At 34.6% G+C, this 18,156-nt stretch overlaps 1 protein-coding gene across 2 annotated transcripts in view; it reads right to left on the minus strand.

The window, feature by feature from the left end:
* FNIP1 (folliculin interacting protein 1) overlaps nucleotides 1–17,905 on the minus strand; it is a 108,202-nt gene extending 90,297 nt beyond the window's left edge. For both annotated transcript variants that reach the window (XM_074290959.1, XM_074290958.1), the window contains exon 1: nucleotides 17,602–17,905. In XM_074290959.1, the coding sequence (XP_074147060.1) occupies nucleotides 17,602–17,852 (251 nt within the window). In that variant the 5' untranslated portion in view covers nucleotides 17,853–17,905. The remainder of the gene's footprint in view (nucleotides 1–17,601) is intronic.
* Between the last annotated feature and the right edge of the window lie 251 nt (nucleotides 17,906–18,156).

An 18,156-nucleotide genomic window follows, 5' to 3' on the forward strand; every position in this document is an offset into this window, starting at 1 on the left:
AGCTGTTAAAATATTTTTTGTATAAAATCATTTTTGTATAAATCAGAAATATGTTCAAGCATATTTCTTACAATTTTTTTTCTTCTGAGGATAGAATAGAAAAATAAGGGTGAGTAGGAAATACAGCAATGAAGAAATGTATTTTGTGTAGCTATACATATTGGTAATGTTGTTGGGTTTTTTTTCCTTCTCAGTGATTGGTTGAAAATGGGAAAATGTGGAACTGAGAATAAAACAAAATTAAATTTAAAAAAATAAAAAATAAATTCATACCACAAAAAAATAAACAGATTTTGAGATCAGTGACCCTAAAATATTATTACTGAAATGAGCAAAGTTGCTTTAAGACTCGTGCCTAGTTTCAAGGGTATTATGCTTTAATAAAAATTGCTACAGCATAAGTGTTACAACAGTAACTGTCCAATGTTTATAAGGATACTCAGATTACATAATTTCTAATGCTGTCAGATGAAGGAATATGCTATAAATTTAAAGAATATCAGTAATAGCTCTGACTCTTTCTAGATCAAGTCATTTAACTTTTCCATTGTTGTGAAGGAAGCACTTTGTAAACCTTAAATCATTATATAAACATGACCCTAAAGAAGTTACCTAACCTTTTTGTGTCACAAATCATTCCCTAGGGATTATCTACTAAAGTTAGATGCATGAGATCTGTTCTATTTAAATTTTGAAATGCTAAAGCCATCATATCAACTTTTTTTCATATAAGATCATTTAATGACAAAATACAGAATAGATTCCAATGAAAATAACTTCTTTTTTGTTGTTCAATAGTTTTCAACTATGTCTGACTCTATGACTTCTTTTGTTTTTTTGTTTTGTTTTGTTTTGTAAAGATGCTTGAAATGGTTTAGATAAAGTAAAAGAAGTTTGCTAAAATTTTTTCTTTTTATAAAGATAAAAATATTTATTTATGCATAATAGCTACAGAATTCTAGAAAATGTAGGCTCATCTGAGTCATTCCTCTAATTTCCAAAAATCAGAAAAGTGAAATTTCAAAGAACTCCAGTAATTTAGCCACATCACACTATTAGTTATTAGCAATAGGCAAATTTTTAAATAAAACATAAGCAACTACTATAATTCAATTAATTTAGAACTATCCCCAAAACAGTCAACAAATCAATATGATCTGATGTTTTGTTTTGTAAGAAAAGTTGATATGATGGTTTCAGGATCTTAGAAGTTTAATAGTACAGATTTCATTATTTGTAACTTAATAGAATAACCCTAGGAAGTAATTAATTGCACAAGGAGTTTCAGCTATTTCCCCAAAATCGCATGATGAGGCTAGAATTAAAATAAGGATTTTGAACACAGCACTTCCTGGCTCTAAACCCACCATGCTATGCATTAGACCAGCCTTACTTTAGGAGGTACTAATTAGAACAAAGAAACACAGGCCACTTCCCAACTCCATTAGAGCAATGGGTTTATATTATCTTATCTATGTTCACCAAAGAATAACACTAGTACATTAACTGAAGTCCAACAACACTATTTTCTATTTTTTTTTCTTTCTATTTTTAAACATCATTTCTCCCAGGACAGGAATACTAATACTTTCAAAATCTCTTCTGATGCAATGATATGGCTTCATAGAAGACAATAGTTTGGAGCAGCTAGTTGGTGTAGTGGATAGAGCACCACCCCTGAAGTCAGGAGGATCTGAGTTCAAATATGACCTTAGACACTTTAACACTTCCTGGCTGAATGACTCTGGGAAGTCACTCAAGCTTCAGCAAAAAACCCAAACCAAAACCACTATAGTCTTTAAAGAACTGAAGTTGAAGATTACACAAAATTATTTTGATTCTTTCTTCTATTTTAACTCTAAAGTCAGATTAAAGTTTCATTTATCTTTCACAACTTGTCATATCTATCCTCTCCTTTCAACTTATACCTTAAAAATGCTGCCGAAATTTTATAAATGGTACCAATAATATATGACAGTGATTATCAAACCGGGATAATGCTAACCTGTGCCAACCTATTTTATTTCCAAACCAATGGTTTATTTATATAAAGTCAGGTGTTACCATCAAAGAAATATGATGTATAAAAATGGTATTTATTAATACCTAGAAGAGCAGTGATTTCTATCAGACAGATATTAACTGGTTATCTGAGTTTAATCATTATATATAAAAAGGAAGAGAAACTTAGCAGCAATAGACTTAACAAATTAATAGCACTGTATAATGGAATGCTGCTTATCTCATTTGTATGCCTTTCCACAAGGGGTTGCTTTGCTTACATTTGAATTGTCTTAGGAAGGTTCCGAATATCACCTGGCAAGATAAGATCCTTTTTCAAAATAAACTGCCAAGCACTCCAACTCTACTGCAGAGAGAACAAGTCTGCTGGGTTGGGCACATTGTTCAAATGCTAAATGTACGGAGAATTCACACAGGGCAAGTGCTCACAAAGTGGTCAGAAAAAGTAATACAAAGACACTTTCAAGCTTTTAAGAACTTTAGAATCGATTGTATGATATTGTCAAAGGACCACCTGGCATGGTATGCCCTCATCAGAAAAGGTGCTGTGCTATGTGAGCAAAGCAGAACAAACCAGACAACATGTGCAAAATTAGGGATGCTACCCCAAATGTCCATATGGACTATTTTTGTCCGACCTGTAGCAGAGCATTCTAAACTCATATTCATCTGATTGTCCACACTCAAATATATTGTACTTCCACCCTAATATAGTGATATCATTTTGGTCCTCTTTGAGTATGAAAGACCATAACCAATCAACCAGTTTCTACCCTAATTCTTTCACCTTTTACACCTAAGTTTTTATTTATCTTCCAGGAGTAACGTTTCTAGGCCCATCTCTTCTGAGAAGCTTGTGAAGAAACTACGTTAAGACAGAAATGCTATAAATGGGCTGTACACATGGTGAAACAGATCTTCAGATCCTGATTAAGACTATAGCTTCCTTCCTTCCTTCTTTTGCTGAGGCAATTAGGGTTAAGTGACTTGCCCAGGAAGTGTTAAGTGTCTGAGGCCACATTTGAACTCAGATCTCCCTGACTTCAGGGCTGGCACTGTGCCATCTAGTTGCCCCAAGACTATAGTTCTTTAATAGAAACATTCAATAAACCCCAGGAAAAAAATATACCACAAAGTGATGAACCCAGTCTACATAAAAGATAAAGGCAGATGTGTAGCCTGCAAAGAGATAAAAATTAACCAGTAAGAAAGTTCACCAAGGTCTCAGGATCTCCTTGCCAGTCTTAAAACTAACTCTGGGTATTATTTTGCCCATACATGGCCCATCACTGGGAACTAAATCAATCTTTAGGGGGAAAGTTAAGTCATATTGATCCAAAACATCTTAGCTTACAACACTCACAGTTGTTGTTATGGGAACGTGAAGATTAATGCAAGTATCCCCATTTCCACTATGGTCCTAACTCAGAAGATGGGAAATCAGAAAAATGTTATAGGACTTGGGTCAAAGCCAGTCAGTCAACAAACATTTATTAAATAATTACTCTTGATAGTCACTGCCTTAATAGGCAAAATACCCCCAAATGGAGCAAAAGCAGTCCATACACTCTAGGGACTCATTCTAATAGGGAAAGGAAGGAAACAAGTTGCAAATATCTATGTACATTTAAGATATGTCCATTTATATATATGCATATGTAATTATTATAGTATATTATAATAATACAAAATTGCACACAATATATAATGATATGCTATATTAATATCAATATAACCTTAATACATATATAAATATAGGTGTATATCTTAAATGAACATAGTTGTTTATAAGTGGTTTCCTAATGTGTGTGTATAAAAATATCTACATATATACATATACATATATGTATATGTGTATATATATATGTGTGTATATATATAAAACTGTTACAAATATTGGGAATTAATCTCAGAGGAAAAGCATTGGGGAAAGGGTAGAGAACCATGATAGGCCTTCTGGAAGAAATAGGATTAGATCTGACTCTTGAAGGATGTGAGGGAATAAAGGAGGGAAGAGGAACACATGCAAGTTTAGGGGAACAGCCAATGTAGGCCACTATCTTTTCCCTAAACCCATCTTATTGGGAAATGCACAATTTAGGAGACCTTTTTTCTTCTAATGCTTCATAGCATGTTATTACATTCTAAAAAAAAATTGTATATGAAACCCCAAGGTGGCTAGATAGAAGGGAGGACAAAGAACCAGAGGCAGGAAATGTTGGACTTAGGTGAAGTGAGCTGTTTTCTAAGAAAAAAAAGAGCAATATTTATGGGGCTAATGACCTGAAATACAAATTTACTTCCACCACACCAAACCCCCCTTTTCATGAATTAATACTTCTACAAGTAAGAGACGGGAGAAATCTGACAACAAAACAATAACAAAATAAAAATAAAAATAGGGGTAGGAAGAAATGTATAAATATATTGAGAAATACAAACACACTAATATAGGAAGGGACTTGAAATTTGTCTTCCGGAACAGCTATCATCTTATGATGAAAATAAAGACATTAAATAAATTCTTTAGAAAACATTAGACAATTATATTAGCAAGAAATCTGAGACTATAACTAAAAATTGAGAATGTAGCCAAAATGATGTTTACCTACAAAAATATAAAATACTTAAATTAAGAACTAAGAATATAAAAAAAATCCGATCTAAAAAAAAAAAAAAATTAAACAAGCCATAAATGAAATTTGAAAGGAAAAAAAAAGTCCAGACATATTTACAAGTGAATTCTATTAAATATTTAAGGAGCAGTAACTTAAACTATGGAAATTATTCTTTTTTTAAAAATATTTAATAGTTTTTATTTATCAGATATAGGCATGGATAATTTTACAACACTGACAATTGCCAAACCTTTTGTTCTAATTTTCCCCCTTCTCCCCCTTACCCCCTCTCCCAGATAGCAGGTTGACCAATACATGTTAAAGTATAAATTAAATACAATAGATATGTATATATATGTATATATACATACACATGTCCAAAAAGTTGTTTCGCTGTACAAAAAGAATTGGACTTTGAAATAGTGTACAATTAGCCTGTGAAGTTAATCCAAAATGCAGGGGGACAAAATTAGAGGGATTGGGAATTCTATGTAGTGGTTCATAATCATCTTCTAGAGTTCTTTTGCTGGTTCAGTTCATTACTGCTCTATTGGAACTGATTTAGTTCATCTCATTTGTTGAAAATGGCCACATCCATCAGAATTGATCTTCATATAGTGGAAATTATTCTTAATAATATTACTTATTTAACAATAATTAAATGATAATGTAAAATATAAAAAAGTAATAATTCTTGATTAATAATTATCCATAATAATGAGAACTCTACTAAATTCTCTTTATGAGGAAAAAAAAACAAACTCCAGACCTAGTACAAATAAAACAGAAAAAAATTACACTTGCCTACCAAAGTCACCCTCCCAAAACAAAGGTCTAACCATGTTATTCTCCCTTATTCAATAAACTCTAGTGGTTCCCTATCCAGGATTTTTAAATAAAGATATGAAAAGTTTTTATATTTTTAATAATAACTTTGTATTTTTCAAAAACACATGCAAAATTGTTTTCAATATTCACCCTTGCAAAACCTCATGTTCCTTAATATTTTCCCTCCCTTCCTACCTCTCTCTTCCTATAGAAAGCAAATAATCTAATATATAACTTCCAGGATTTACTATAAAATCTTGTTTGGCATTCAAGGCCTTTATAACCTGTCCCTTTCCTATCTTTCAAATTTTCTTATGTTTTAAAATTCTCCTCCCCTCCCCTTGATATGCTGTGATCAAGTGATATAGGCCTCCTTGTTGTTCCTTTTAAGTCTCTACCTCCTGACAGTGTAATTTACTTTCTTTCCCCTATGCCTGGAATGTTCTCCCTCCTCATCATTTCTTTCAGCTTCCCTGGCTTCCTTCAAGTCCCAGTCAAAATCCTACTTTCTCAAAGAAGCCTTTCCTGGTTTTCTTTGTAGAGCTTCTCCTGTCTTCAGTATTTCCAATTTATGGTTTCCCTCCTAATAGACTGTTACCTAAGTTCTTGGGAACAGGGATTGTCTTGCTTTTTTGGGGTGGATTTCCAAGTGTCTAGCAAGGGATTGGCGCATGTTAGTATTCAATAAATGCCTTACTTGTTGCTTACTGAAGAATAAGACAAAATGAATATGTGCACTAGCTATGTTTCTATTTTTCAAATACATTTTGAAAAATGTATGTTTCTTTCTGTACTCTGATTCTATCACCTTTCTTTTAGGAAATTGGCAATATGTTTCATAGGTCCTCTAGAGATCTGTTTGACCACTAAATTCCTAAGAATTTCAAATTTATTTTTCTCTACAATGCTATTATCTGTGTACAAATTATTTTTCTGGTTGTGCTAACTTTACTCACTGAATCACAGTTAATATGCAGAATTCTGACATCATCTCTTTTATAATTTTGTGGTTGTTGTTCAATAGTGTCTAACTCTTTGCAAACCCAATTGGGGTTTTCTTGGAAAAGATACTGTAGTAATTGGTCATTTCCATCTCAAAGTCATTTTATACATGAGAAAACTATGCCTTTCAGGTTAAGCAACTTGCCCAAGGTCACAGAGTTAGCAAGGCTGGATTTGAACTCAGAAAGATGATGAGTATTCTTGACTCCAGGACTGATACTCCATCCATTCTAATCACTGTAACACTTAGCTGTCCTTAGCATTTCTTAGAGCCTAATAATATTATATCACATTCATATACCAAAATTTCAAATTCGTAAAAACAACTAACTTTTATATAGTGCTTACTATGTACCAGGCCTAGTGCTGCTTCATAATTAAAATCTCATTTAATCCTTGAAACAACCTTGGGAGGTAGAAGCTATTACTATCCATATATTATGGATGGGGAAACTGAGGTAAACAGATTAAATGATTTGCCCAGGGTCATATAATTTTAATTTAGGTCTTCCTGACTCAGTGCTTGTATTTACTGTGTCACTTAGGTCTTGTCCAGCAATTAACCAAATGAAAGAAACCCTCTTTATTTTTTGTTTCTTTTCAAAGGAAAAGAACAGTCAATGTTGGAAGGGCTGTGGAAGATATGTAAAGCTAATGGAGCTGTGGATTTTTATACCCTTGCTGAAAATCAATTTGGAATTATTCAAGGAAAGACACTAAAATATCCATACACTTTGACTTAGGGGTTTCATTGACAAGTCTCAACATAAAGGAGGTATTGACAAAAAGACAGAATATATACACACCAAAGTATTTATACTAGTGCTTTAAAAAAAAAATTGGAAACCTAATTCACTTCAGCAATTGGCTGCCTAGGTCAGAAAAGTCTTCACTGTAAAATAGCGGCAATTCTGCTAAAACTTCTGAATTAACTTCCTATAGTTTGGCATTTCATACTAAATAAATAACAAGTAAGCCAAAAAGCCCCCATAAAACAAGTCCATAATAAGCTTGATCTGAAGAAAACATAATGAGATTACATATCCATCCCTTGTTTGTAAAGTGGAAGACTATACGTCTGGAACTATACGTTTAGTTGATGTATTTAGTTAATTTTGTTGTATAATTTCATTCCTTTCTAAAACAGAATGAGATATGATGGAAAATGAAGGCAAAGTTAACAGAAAAGTTACAAAAATAGTCCAAGTTGGAATTATACCAAGGGTTATATCAAGGTTACAAAGATCATTTAGAAACAATCTCCATAATTAATCATCTCTAAAATTCCTATTATATCAATAGATGCCTTTAAAAAGGTTTTGCCAAATTAGAGCATTGTTTAATGAAAAAAAAAAATTTTTAAAAATAGGCAGAACCTTTATAAAGTTGATTTAAAAAACCCATACATTAACAACCAAAAAACAACATTACTTTCAGTGGAGAAATATTAAAATTTTTCCCTAAAAATACCCAGAAATAAAGATCAAATAAATTAACAATCATTTACTCAATATCTGTCCTGTGCTAGGCACTCTTTGCAAAAGCTAGAGATACAAAGTAAAATCCCAAAACAGCTCCTGCTCTCAAGGATTTATTTTACATTTTGTTAGGGAGGTACCAAGTATTTATCAAGACATATAAAACAAGCATAATTTTAACAAAGTAATTGGTAGGAGAAGAACATTAGTAGCTGATGGGATTAGAAAAGTCTCATAAAAAAAAAAAAAAAGGTAGCATCTGAGTTGAGCTTCAAAGAAAATTAGTGATGCTCAAGAGGTACAAATGAACAGGCAGTATATACCAGACATGAGGAATAAGCCTATACAAAGAAAGGCAAAAGGACAAACCATATGTTTAAGGAATATCAAGAAGAGCAGCTAATAGTTCACAGTGTACATGAGGAATGCTCCTTCTCTCCACTATTATTTGAAATATTCTAAAAATATTTGTAATAATAGTAAGGCAGAGTAAGGCAGGAACTTGTGTGAATGCTCCCCAATTCATCTTCAAAAAGCTATTAAATAATATCTTAAAATGAATTCTAAAGGAGCAGAACCAACAAAAGAACAAGAAAAAAACAACTTAGAAAGTTGACAGAGAAGCTGTGATTCACTGGGGTAAAAGGGAGTTATAGTCCACAACAGATAACATCTAGGTAAGCCAGAAGCAAGGTCCCATTTCCTCTAATGAGGCCCTGTAGCCTTGGTGTAAATCACCAGTGAGGCATGATGATCTTGATGCAAGCAAGCAACAAGGTCCCATGCCCCTGACACCACCTTTAGACAATACCTCCTACACCACAAGAGCAGAGCCCAATTTTAACATAAAGTTAAAAGTTATGAAATAGTCTGGGAAAATAAGCAAAAGCAAAAATAGAACAGGGAAGATAAAAACATAAATTCAAAAAGAAGACAATAATGTCAAAATGTCTAAATGTAAAGCCTCAAAGAAAAATGTGACTTGATTGCAGCCCTAAAAAGAACTCCTAGGAAGAGCTCAAATTTTAAAATTTAAAATTTTGATTTTAAAAATCAAATAAGAGAGGTTAAAGAAAAAAATGGGAAAAGACAAGAGAATCATGGGAGGGGAGAGTCAAAGCTTGGTAAAGGTAGCACAAAAAAAAAAAAAAAATGGGAAAAGATGTACAAAAATTCACTGAAAAAAATCAACTCATTACAAGGTAGAATTGGCCAAATGGAAAAGGAAGCTCAATAAAGAAAATAATTCCTTAAAAATTGGAACTAGGCTAGTAGAAGCTAATGACTCCATGAGACGTCAATTAACAATAAAACAGAATCAAAAGAATGGGAAAAAAAAAAAAAAGAAGAAGAAGAAGAAAATGTGAACCATATCACTAAAAAAAAAAAAAAAAAAAAAAAAACTGACCTGGAAAATAGGTCAAGAAGATATCATATTTAAAAATTATTAGACTACCTAAAAGTCAGAGAGAGAGAGAGAGAGAGAGAGAGAGAGAGAGAGAGAGAGAGAGAGAGAGAGAGAGAGAGAGAGAGAGAGATCGAGCCAGATAGACAGACATACTCTGGAGATCCTATTTCAAGAAATTATCAAGGAATACTATTCTGATATCTAGGAACCAGAAGATAAAATAGAAGTTGAAAGAATCTACTAATAATCTCTTGAAAGAGATCCCAAAATGAAAATTCTCAGGAATATTACAGTCAAGTTTCAGAGATCCCAATTCAAGGAGAAAATACGTCAGGCAGTCAGAAAGAAACTATTCAAATATTGTGGAACCACAATAAGGATTACACAAGATTTAGCAGCTTCTACATTAAAGAATCAGAGGGCTTGGAATATGATATTTCAGGAGGCAAAAGAAGCTAGTATTATAATCAAGAATCATCAACCCAGCAAAACTGAAAATAATCCTCGAGGAGAAAAACAGACATTTAATATCATGGTGGACTTTCAAACTTCCTGATGAAAAGACTAGAGCTGAACAGAAAATAATGTCAAATATAAGACTCAAGAGAAGCATAAAAAGGTGAATCATAAAGAGAAAACATAAAGGATTCATTCAATAAGGTTAAACTGTTTATATTCCTGAACAAGAAGATGATACTTGTAACTCTATAAAGAATTTTATCATTAGGGCAGTAAGAAGGAATGTACATAGAGAGCAGATATCGGTATAAGTTGACTATAATGGGATAATATCCTTCCCTCCAAATAAACAAACCAAATTAAGAAGTGAGAAAGAGGATTTCATTGTGAGAAAAAGGAAGGGAGAAACAGAATAAGGTAGGTTGGTGTCTCACATGAAGAGGTACCTTTGTACTATTACAAAGGTATTTGGACTATTACAACAGAAGGAAAGATGGGGGGAGGTGGCAGGCAACACTTGAAACTTACTCTTTTCAGAACTGATTCAAAGAGAGAATAGAATAACACAATGATTTGGTTATAGAAATATATCTTACCCTATAAGGAAGTAGAAAAGGAGAGGGATAAAAGAAGGATGGGGGAGGTTGTGAACAGAAGCAAAACACTTGTGAGGTAGGACAAGATGAACAAGGAGAGATGAGACAGAGACATATGCACACAGAGAGAAAAAAACAGAAGGAGAAGGAAGGGAGAGAAAGAGAGGGTAGAGGAATGGAATACAAAGAAACACATAGTTACTAATCATAACTATGAATGTGAATGGTATGAGCTCACCCATAAAATGGAAGCAAAGAGCAGAGTGGCTCAAAAACCAGAATCCTACTTTATACTGTTTACAAGAAACATAAACACATACATACTGAGTAAAAGTTAAGGGGCTAGAGCAGAATCTATTATGCTTCTGTTGAAGTGAAAAAGCAATCATGATCTCAAAGCAAAAATAAATTTAAGTAAAAGAGATTAAGAAATTATATCTTGCACTAAAAAAAAATCCTCCAAAATTTTAAAGAAGTTAAATGAGTTACAGGAGGAAATAATAAACTAAACTAATAAAGAGATCTCAACTTTATTCTCTTAGAACTAGATTAAAAAAAAAAAAACAACAAAGAAGTTAAGGAGGTGAATGGAATTTTTAGAAAAGTTAGTTATGATAGATATCTGTAGAAAGTTGAATGGGAACAGAAAAGAATATACCTTTATTTTTGCCCTCATGGTACATGGCATCTACACAAAAACTGACCATGTAAGAAGATATAAAAACTTCATAATCAAACACAGAAAAGCAAAAATACTAAATGCTTCCTTTTCAAATCATGCAATAAAAAGTTACTATCAATGAAGGCCTTGGAAAATTAAAATAAAATTAACTTGAAACTAAATAATGTAATCCTAAAGCATAAGTAGATCAAAGAACAAATCATAGAAACAATAAATCCATAAAAGAAAATGGCAACAATGGGACAACATACCAATATTTATGGAATTCAGCAAAGCAGAACTTAGGGGAAATTTTATATTTCTAAACATATTAAAGAAAGAAAAAAAGCAGATCAATGAACTGAACATTCAATTGTAAAAAAATATAAATAAATAAAAAAATTTAAATCCACAACTAATTGAAAGTCCTAAATCTCAAAGGATATCGTAATAAAATTGGACTAGTATATAAAACTGAGAGCTGGTGGTTCTTTTTTGGGGGGAGGCAGAAAGCAATAAAATAAACCATTGATCAATTTGATTTTTTTTTTACAAAAGGAAGAAAACCAAACTATCAAAAATGAAAAGGGTGAATTCATTACCAATGAAGTGGAAATAATGTTTAAAAAAAAAGAGAAACAAGGAAACAAAATTATTCCTGTTTATAAGTAACATGATGGTTTATTTAGAAAATCTTAAAAGAGAATCAGAAAACTGATGATCAATCATTTCCACAAAATCAAAAAATACAAAATAAATTCATATAAATTATTAACATTCTCAATGCTAACATTCTCAATGCTAACAGTCAAACTCCCTTAGAAATAGTAAAAATAAAAATCCTATTCAAAAGAATTCAGAATCTATTAAAACATCTAACAAGCCAATCTACCAAAGAAAACTCAAGATATTTAAGTGAAATGATAAAATAATTTTTACATAAACAAAGGTGGACTTAAATAACTAAGGGAATATTCCTTGCTCATGGTTGGGGCAATTGGGGTTAAATGACTTGCCTACGGTCACACAGCTAAGAAGTATTAAGTGTCTGAAGCCAGATTTGAACTCAGGGCCTCCTGACTTCAGGGCTGGTGCTCTAACCACTGCACCTCCTAGCTGCTCCAAATTCAACATTCTTAATAAATATTACTAAGTACTTCACTCATTTCAATCAACAGAAAACCATGAGGTTTCTTTTTTACAAAGAGACTTAGTGCTTCTTTCTCACAATAAAGCATATAGCCTAGAATTCTTTTATTACTTCAAACTAGCTAAACATGTTAGAGATCTAAGAACCCTATTGAAAAATTCTCTCTCTTTCTTATATTAAAGAAGACTTAGATTCTTAGATACTTATAATGTGTGACCATAGAATACCGAAGTAGTGTTTTCTTTATGGAATCAGGCTTTATTGTAAAGCAGGGATTTTTAATCTTTTTGTGTCATGGATCCCTTTTAGTAATCTGGATTAAACCTATGAACATTTTTTTCACAATATCTTTAAATGAATAAAATAAAATAGATAAGATTATAAAGGAAGACGATTATATTGAAATATAATTATCAGAATATTTTTAGAAACAAGTTAATTAACCACAGATTAAGAAAACTTCTTAATATCATGTTTATAATAGCAATGTCTCAGAGTAGGGATTGTATCTGAAATCTAGATGTGGATGTTTATTCTACACTGGATATTCAATAAATCTTTGATAGTCAATATATATGACCTGTTAAGGACCATGCCTATGTGAAGGGGCAGGTCAATTCTCCTAGAGCCTTCACAGCTGTGGATCATAACATCTGAAAGAGTTGCAGGGCAGCCTTTACTGACACAGGTATTGCTTGTGGAGTGGGAATGAAATAAATTGGAAGCACAGAGAAGAGGAGAGAGGTCAGACAATGAAACTGCCTCTCAGTCTCTTTGTATCATCATCATCATTATATCATCATCATCATCATCTTCTCACATGAAGAGATCCATTCTACAGGTCTGAGTTAGACCTCCAGCAGCCACTGGCAGGTGGCTCCCTTATCACAACATATGGCGCCTAAACTTGGGGCATAAGAAGAAACAACTACCCTTCTAAAAGTCAATATTTTTGAAGCAATATCATTTTCTTCTTTTTTTTTAATGTGTAATTTTCCTACCCATTGTTGTTGAAGCAATTAAAGAAATATTTCAAAAGAAAATTGTTCTCAAAAACAACTACAGTCTGTATGATGAAATAAGGACAATGTGTTATAATAAAAAATGCAAATGATCTTTTGCATAAATAATGAATTATGATATGTTTACACATAAAAAGATAATTTGTATTTATATTCAATTTTGGAAGACAATTCTTTTTTGCTAAAATTTAGCATATTTTCTTTTTTAGTAAGATCTTAAACTAAAGAATTTAACTTTTAAGTTTCTTTATGCCCTTTTATATATATCCTATAGATATAGTGTACTTAAATCCTATTTCTTCTGGAAATTGGCAACATAATTAATAACTAGAAATCGCCATAGTCCTTTCCCAAATTCTTTTTAAAAAATACTTTATTTTTCTTCTAAAAATTATGTTCAATTCTTTTTTTTTCCTTTTTTTTTTTTTTTTTTCTTTTTTCCTGAGGCTGGGGTTAAGTGATTTGCCCAGGGTCACACAGCTAGGAAGTGTGAAGTGTTAAGTGTCTGAGACCAGATTTGAACTCTGGTTCTCCTGAATTCAGGGCTGGTGCTCTATCCACTGTGCCTCCTAGCTTCCCCTTCAATTCTTTATGGTATTAAAAAACCAAGTAGCTACAATTTACAAAATATTAGCATTATAAAGACAAAGACAAAGATACATTTATCAGACCAAGGAACTTCAAGAAAGTCACCATGTGAATGTGTTCATTTATATCTTTAGCTTCTCAATAATTTTATAATTCTTATTCAATTTCTAGTCCCTTTAGTGATTTTATTAAACACACCACACACACACAACACACAATTCCAAGCACATATAAGCCTCCACATCTCTTCATAAAGGTCTTTTTGTAGTGCCACAAGTATTTATGATAAAACTGAGTGGCAAGCTGGGATGAAGAGCTGGCCTTATATGCATAAAGCCAAACAGAGATGTATCTTATGGGATTCAATTTGAGCTGCCAAAAGTCCTTCTTGACCCCAAATTACCTTCCCCATTGCCCTTGTTACCACAACATTTCTCCTATCTACAAAGGAGCCTTAAAACATATCTTTATTTCGGAAGGGCTAACATTCACTTATTTAATAGTATTAAGTACTTACTATCTACAAAAGTACTAGGCCCTATAGAAGGTTATCAAGGAGTTTATTTGCTCAGTAGACCACTGAAGATTTTTGAGCAGAAATATGATATATTAGATGTCTAAGAATTATTTTTCATCTACTTAACACTTTAATTTTAATTTATTGAACACTTACCCACATATAAAGTTTTGTTCACAATACAAAGTTGTTTATCATCTCTGGACAGAGGTAGAAAGGCGATAAGAAATGTAACCAAAAGTAGCTATTAGAACCATGAAAATCAAGTAAATGATATAACTACTATCTCTACAGGAGTAAACTTGAATTTCACAGAAGTAGCCAGACTGTTCCTAGACACCTATAGTATGGTCACTGACAAGGACACAAACTTTGGACTGGGGAGTAAAAGATACATTACCTTAATTGAGATATACATGATCTTTACCCAGCAAGATGCCCATTAACAGCCGGGAAAAGAAGGAAAATTAGAGAATAATTTATGATTTAAAAGTTAGGTAACATCATAGCTACATTAAACAAAGCAAAATCTGAGAGGAGAGTGATGAGAAAAGAATGAAGGAACAAAAAGACTAAAGGAGAGATTTCAAACAGAGCCCAGCCAAAGGCTGGTACTGTGGGGAAGAAAATCAGGCCCTTGATCAGGACAGCCTATAAGAGACCCCAAACAATCAACAATCATTTATTAGGTGGCTACTAATGTCAGAGACTAAGCTAGGAGAGAGATACAAAGACACAAGTGAAATTGTTCCTCTCTTAAGGAACCTTAGTATAGAAAAAGGTATTTACATACATAAGCATACACATAAATAAACAGTAATTTTGAGGAAGAAGGCACTAGCAACTGGGGGAAATAAGGAAAGAGTTCATATAGAAGATAGAGCTTAAGCTAAATTTTAAGGGAAGTAGAGATTCTAAGAGGCAGGTTAGTCAACAATAAACATTTATGATGCACTAGAGGTAAGGAAGTATTACACTCTAATATAGAAGACAGCCAAGGTCTTACTCGATGGAATGAAGCTTGGTTCTACTGTACTAAGGATTTCAATAGTAGGACTATGACTCTGGCAGATACTTGACTGAGACAATTTTTTTAGTCATGGTAAGTGGATAAATATTGCTTTTTCCCCTTCCCCCCCCCCATTTTAGGTGGATTATATATGGTCCAATGTGCTAGAGAAATTGGTAGAAAACTTTTGGGCTGATAATGGAGTTTTCCTCAGGTTTTTGGTGAATATATGATTTAGGTAGAGAAGAAATCCTGAAATATAACCGGGACCTCCCTGTTGCAGGCCTGGCAGTTGTTTTAGAACCTCAAAGAAACATACTATTGCAAACAGTATTTGGAATAGTATAATAAAAGGTAGAGATCACTTTAGATAAGGTGCTCACAGAAGGCATCATGGAGTTTTGGTTTTGTAAAATTTCATATAAATTTTATGTCTTATCTTATCTCCAATGAATTTGCCATGGTTAAGCCTGAAAATAGCTCAGGAAAAAAAAAATGAACTTGAGATAGAAGTGGCTGTAGCTTTTGGCTGAAAGTTATAATCTGAGCCTTAACTGAAGCTCATGCTTTTAAAAATTTCAATATAGTAAGAAAATTCAGATTATATGGGAAAATGAATTCTTGAAAGAAAATGGGGGGGGGTGTTCTTAGCAGCCATAAAAAACTTTTGAGCGATAGGTCCTAAATAAAAATCTGTATTTAACAATATTATTCAATTAAATTAAATAGGCATTTATTAGCCATTGCTAAGTACCATGCAGGTGTTTTTCACACATAAATGTGATTTTTAAAGCATCTATATAAAAAAAGGTTTGTGACAGTTGCCTGATATTAATATGTCCATCTAGATTATTTTTTAGCCTGCTTCCCATTTTCAACTTTGTGTCAATGGATGTTGCAAATGTAAATTTTTTTTTTAATACTTTGTGTTTACTTTAAAGAGAAGGTACTATAGAAACTTTTAAGAGTAAATTTAAGTATGGCAAGAGATTTGTTGGCAAACGAAAAACGATGATAGAAAATTGCATCACGTGGATAACATACTTTCAAGATGTTTAGAACCCTATTTTCTTAAAATGCTGCATAACAGATGCTACCTATTAATATTCCTAAACGTTAAGAGCTATAAAATTGTCCTTTATTTTTTGCTCAGAATAAAAACTCATTTCTAAAACAGATAATATTTACAAAGCACTTAACATATACTAGGTGCTTAATAAACATTTGTTCTCTTCCTCCTTATGCCTTTCCCCTGTTCTAAACTGATACTAACTCTAAAGTTGGGTTTTTTTTTTTTTTAAACTGGCTTTCTCAATCAGCTTTACAGAGCTTCTTAATCAGTGAGTTCTGAAGCATAAGTTCTTATTAACAGTATTGTGTTTGGATTACTGGATTCTGTTCTGTTGTGGTTAGATCTGGTCAGAATTGGTAGTAACCTTAGACTGCTATTGGCAACTTAGGCATTTTACATTTCTCCTTCTATAACGTTAAGGTCGCTCAGTCAGATAACACCCTCACAACTTCGATTTCCAAGAAACACAAGAGAAGAGTATCTGGGCTCCATCTCTCACTTCCTCGCTTACTCTTGGACCACTCCCTCCTTAGTTTTATTAAAATTTACCCCAAATCTTTAATAGGAAAACACACCAGTAGCAAGCAAGGGAAGGGTGAGGAGGAGAGAGAACTTCCTTCACCGACAGAAAGGAGTATAGATGTAACAAGGCAGGTTCAAAGGAAGCAGGGCTTGTTGGTATAAGTGACTGCAAGACTCCTTCTGCTTCGGCTATCACTCAACTTTTTTTTGCAAACAGGAAGGTGATGAAAATACCAATTGCCCGGTACCTCAGCCATGGCAGGCACCTCGTGGAGGGGGTGGGGGACCTAAACAAACGATCGGTGACTGGGCCGTGGGGGAGGAGGTGGAGGTGGGGGTGGGGCCAGAGGGCTGACCCGCGGGCAGAGCATCCTCCCTCCCGGCCACCCACCCGGCCAACCTACCTCAGCGAATGCCAAAAGTTGGAAGGGGGAGGGGGAACCCCACAGTCTCGCGCCCCCGTGGGGACAAAGCGACCGACCCGGGCAAACCAAGTTCCGGCTCCGGGAGGGAAGCGGCAGAGGGCCAGAGGCGGGACAGTCACGGGTGTTCAACTTTGCGCTCCCACGCCGAGGACGGGGAGGACACACGGGGGGGGGGGGGGAAGGGACGGGCAAGGCTGCGAGCAAGCCGGGGACAGCGCCCTTACCTGCACACACAGTCGGGGTCCCGGGTGTCCCGGCCGGGAGAGCCCAGCCCGCTCCTTTTGTTGAACAGCTTCTGGAAGAGGGTCGGGGGCATCTTGGCTGGGTCAGGTCTGGCCGCGCCAGGCTCAGAGCTGCGGGACCGAGGGGCACTGGCCCTTTCCGAGCGGCCTCGCGAGTGGCAAGATGTGTACGGGGAAGGGGGCTGCGGGGACCTGGGCCCCTTCGGAGAGCAGCGAGAGCAGCCGAGGAGCATCTAGTTCCGCCCAGCGGCCGCCGCCCCCATTGGTGTCACAGTCATATGACAGAAATTAGTCACTTCAAACTGCCACAGGAGGCGGAGGGAGAGGGGCGGGGCGAGCCCGCCTTCCGGGAGCTTTCATTGGCTGGCGGGACCCCTCACATGGCAGCCGAGGGGGTGGCCGGGTACGCGCGAAGGGAGGTGGGGGGAAGGGCATCCGGGCGCGCGCCTCCGGGGCCGCGCGTGAGCTTGGGGCGGGGCGCGCCTCGAGGTCTGCGGGAATCCTTCAGATTTCGTCTCCTGAGCTTGCGTACTCTGC

The sequence above is a fragment of the Sminthopsis crassicaudata genome, chromosome 2 (assembly GCF_048593235.1).
Source record: "Sminthopsis crassicaudata isolate SCR6 chromosome 2, ASM4859323v1, whole genome shotgun sequence".
Taxonomy (NCBI): Eukaryota; Metazoa; Chordata; class Mammalia; order Dasyuromorphia; family Dasyuridae; genus Sminthopsis; species Sminthopsis crassicaudata.